The 3,724-nt window shown below is 41.6% G+C and overlaps 1 protein-coding gene across 1 annotated transcript; it reads right to left on the bottom strand.

Annotated features, from left to right (window-relative positions):
• Positions 522-3,193, bottom strand: LOC8080623 (receptor-like protein kinase). Its single transcript, XM_021465452.1, has 3 exons — positions 3,110-3,193; positions 1,901-2,974; positions 522-1,239 (listed from the first exon to the last, which is right to left on the bottom strand). Exons 2-3 carry the CDS (start codon positions 2,965-2,967, stop codon positions 552-554), a joined length of 1,755 nt encoding a protein of 584 aa, XP_021321127.1. The 5' UTR covers positions 2,968-2,974; positions 3,110-3,193; the 3' UTR covers positions 522-551.

A 3,724-nucleotide genomic window follows, 5' to 3' on the forward strand; every position in this document is an offset into this window, starting at 1 on the left:
CATGGCATGGCTCCTGTTTTCCAGCGCCAAGAACCGATACGGAAATGACCGACTGCAACGCGTTGCTCTAATAATAATACTATATGCGTGTCAGCGTGACACTCTGCTTGGCACGTACGTTATTATACAATTATATGAGCCACTATCAAGCACAGAAAATTTATCGGAACGGACGTGACTGACCGTGGACGCCTTCGCGGCAGTCAACCGGCAAAATGGAAAAAGGAATATCAAGTGCACGATATTCCTGTCGACGCTGTCTTGCCCTAAACTGTTCTTCGTGTGCTGAAAGCATGCACATTTAAAAATAATACGTGTCATTTATACACAAACTGTCCCTAACATCAGCCATGGTTCATATCATCGTACCGCAAATTGCTTGGAAGGGTTCACAAAGTACCATTGCTACGCATGGTTCTTGGCAACAGCAAGCAGGACCTAGCATCAGCCATGGCTGCAAAACGATGTAACACAAAGCAAGGCTCGAATAGTCGATGAATCTCATTTTAAGACGTTGGCCATCAGTAAAAAACATTACAACTATCTTCGAATTACATAACTGATCCACTAAGATTGTTATCTCTGAGAATTAGTCGTTTCAGATTCACCAAGTTTCCGAGCTCACGAGGGATCGGACCAGACAGAGAGTTTTGAGAAAGTATAAGATATCTGAGGTTGCTCAATAAACCGAGAAAAGTTGGAATTTCGCCAGACAGCTTGTTCTCTGACAAGTTTATCTTAGTAATGTTTACACATCTGCTGAAGCTTGCAGGAATGTTACCACTTAAGGAATTGTGGCTCAGATCCATATAACTTAGATTTGCACAGTTTTTAAATTGCGGAATAGACCCATCAAGGTTATTGTTTTCGACAATGACTCTCTCCAGACTTGGGCAGTCCACAACATTGGATGGGATGCTACCGTTGAGATGATTAAACCCCAAGTCCAGAATTCTCAATGCTTTTCCTGAACAAATTTTTGGTGGGATACCACCAACAAAACTGTTATTTGTGAAATCTATCTGCACCAAGGGGCTATTAACACCCAGCTCCTGTGGTATTACTCCAGTGAAGAAATTATCAAACAGTGTAATGTTCTCCAGGTACTTCAGCTCAGCTAACACTGAAGGCAGCTTCCCTGTGAATCCGTTGCTATAAATAAGCACACTCTCGAGGGTTTGGATACTCCAAATATTCTCAGGAAACTCTCCCATGAGACGATTCTCAAAGAGAAAGAGCCTTGAGAGGTTCCGTAAATTTGCCAACCCTTCAGGAACAGTGCCCTCCAGCTGGTTTGCATCCAACTCTAGCCACTTCAGCAACCGACAGTTACTAATCTCAGGAGGGATTGGCCCAGACAGGGAATTCTGAGAAAGTAAAAGATATGTGAGGTTGCTCAATAACCCTAGAGAATTTGGAATCTTGCCAGACAGACTATTATTGACAAATCCAAGCTGTTGCAAGCTCCTGCAATTCACCAGCCATGATGGAATTTCTCCCTTTATATAATTGAATGACAAGATGAATATTTCCAGCTTGCAGTTCTCGAAACTGAAATTGATCTGGCCTGTGAAGCTGTTGCTAGTGGCATCAAAAACCCTGAGGCCTTTGATCTCACTCAAAGTTTCTGGAAGACTGCCACTCAGTTGATTTAAAGACATTATAACCATTAAGAAAGAAAAAGTTATTGCAATTTTCGAAACTTCTAAATTACATAATTGATCCACTAAGATTGTTATCTCTGAGATTTAGCCGTACCAGACTTTGACAATCTGAAACTAGATCACGTGGGATACTAGCGTTAAGATGATTGGACCCCAAATTCAAATATTGTAATTTTTTCCCTGAACAGATGTTCGGCGGGATTGAACCCTCAAGCTTGTTCTTGAATAGAAACAACCTCGTTAAGTTCCATAAATTTGCCAACTCTTTAGGAATAGTGCCCTCCAGCTGATTTGAATCCAACTCTAGCCATGTCAACGACCGGCATTTACCAATCTCAGGTGGAATCGGCCCAGACAGGGAGTTCTGTGAAAGTAAAAGATATGTGAGGTTGGTCAATAAGCCAATAGAAGTTGGAATTTTGCCAGACAGACTATTATTGACAAATCCAAGCTGTTGCAAGCTCCTGCAATTCACCAGCCATGATGGAATTTCTCCCTTTATATAATTGAATGACAAGATGAATATTTCCAGCTTGCAGTTCTCGAAACTGAAATTGATCTCGCCTGTGAAGCTATTTCTAGTGGCATCAAAAACCCTGAGGCCTTTGATCTCACTCAAGGTTTCTGGAAGACTGCCACTCAGTTGATTATAGAGTAGATACAGCTCCTCCAACTTAGTGCACTTGCCAATTGAACTGGGCAAAACTCCAGACAACAAATTTTCATGCAACCACAATGACTTAAGGCTTGTCATTTCACCAACCGCGAAGGGTATCGAACCACTGAGCTGATTGTCATGTAGGTACACTTCCTCCAGAAACTGGTTCTTGAACAACTCCTCTGGTATTGTTCCATTCAAAGAGTTAGAGTACAGTGACAGTAATGACAATTTCTTGAGGTTGCCCATTGATGCTGGTATATTGCCAGAAAGCAAGTTTTGGGACAAATCCAATTGTTCAAGCATATTGCAGTTGCCTAATTCTAGAGGAATCAAACCAGATATGTTGTTAGTAGACAAAATGAGAACTTGCAGGTATTTCAGACGCCCTATATCTGGTCCTATAGATCCTGAAACCTGTGATGATGATAGGTCAAGAGAAATGACTCTGTTCCTTCCATTGCAACCAACACCGTTCCATGTACAAGGAGTTGCATCAGAAGCACTCCAGTTGGACCTTAGGGACCTTGGCAGTATGAGGCTTTTGGACAGAGCAAGAAGGGCTGCACCATCTGAACTCAAACTCCAAGATGACCAAACTAATGTGGAAAACAGCAGGAACCAAAGCCACAAAACTAGCCTCATTTTGATGCTGAAAAAGAAAAAAAAAGGTATAAAGTCAGCACAGCTGAAAAACAGGAAAAGCTTGTGTTTTTCTGTATATAACTTCCTAAGAAGGCAAAACAAGCAGTGATTCAAACAACTGAGTGTGCATTGCTGTACTAACCTTTTCTGTGACACTTGCAGAAAAACAGAACTTGCGGCTGCTGATCAAGCCTCCTGAATCCAAAGTGGCATGTGTGCATATGGCTCTACTGGTAGGAGTAACTCGTTGGAGTCCACAGGATATATATATATATACGACAGAAACAGTTTACTACTTGGGTACCCAACTGACCAGTAGTAGTAAACGACACAAGGTTGCAGTGTTGTTTGTTGCACATGAATTTTCTACTCACGCGACGCGAGTTCACACTGGAGATTCAGAAAATGACAGGAATGCGTACAACGGTGTGTGCTGCTCGTTAGCGCGTTCCACTAAAATACCATGATCAGTCAAGCATGTGAACGCAGTAACGTCAAACAAACCACTCCAGCATCTTTTGCTGCCACAGGCTCAAAAAAAAGACAAACGTGGCTACTAAATGACATGTTTGCTTGACAGAAAAGTTATAGATGAAAACATTGTTTGCTGATTTATTGTGAGATAAAAAATACTGTTGAATGGCTAGCAAATTCGACAGATAAGCTCAAATGAACAAGCTCTAAATGACACAACAAGTGACATTCTTGTGTGAAAACAGACATTCAAACTTCTTGCGAATTGTGGTGGAGGGAGGAT

The sequence above is a fragment of the Sorghum bicolor genome, chromosome 7, assembly GCF_000003195.3.
Source record: "Sorghum bicolor cultivar BTx623 chromosome 7, Sorghum_bicolor_NCBIv3, whole genome shotgun sequence".
In the NCBI taxonomy this organism is placed as follows: domain Eukaryota; kingdom Viridiplantae; phylum Streptophyta; class Magnoliopsida; order Poales; family Poaceae; genus Sorghum; species Sorghum bicolor.

Bases quoted from the DNA above. Each gene is read 5' to 3' on its own strand.
- LOC8080623 (XM_021465452.1), bottom strand. From the start codon at position 2,967: ATGAGGCTAGTTTTGTGGCTTTGGTTCCTGCTGTTTTCCACATTAGTT. The intron at 1,240-1,900 runs GTTGTTTCTATT...GAACCTCTCAAG, and splicing joins AATTTATGGAACTTAACGAG to GCTCTTTCTCTTTGAGAATC.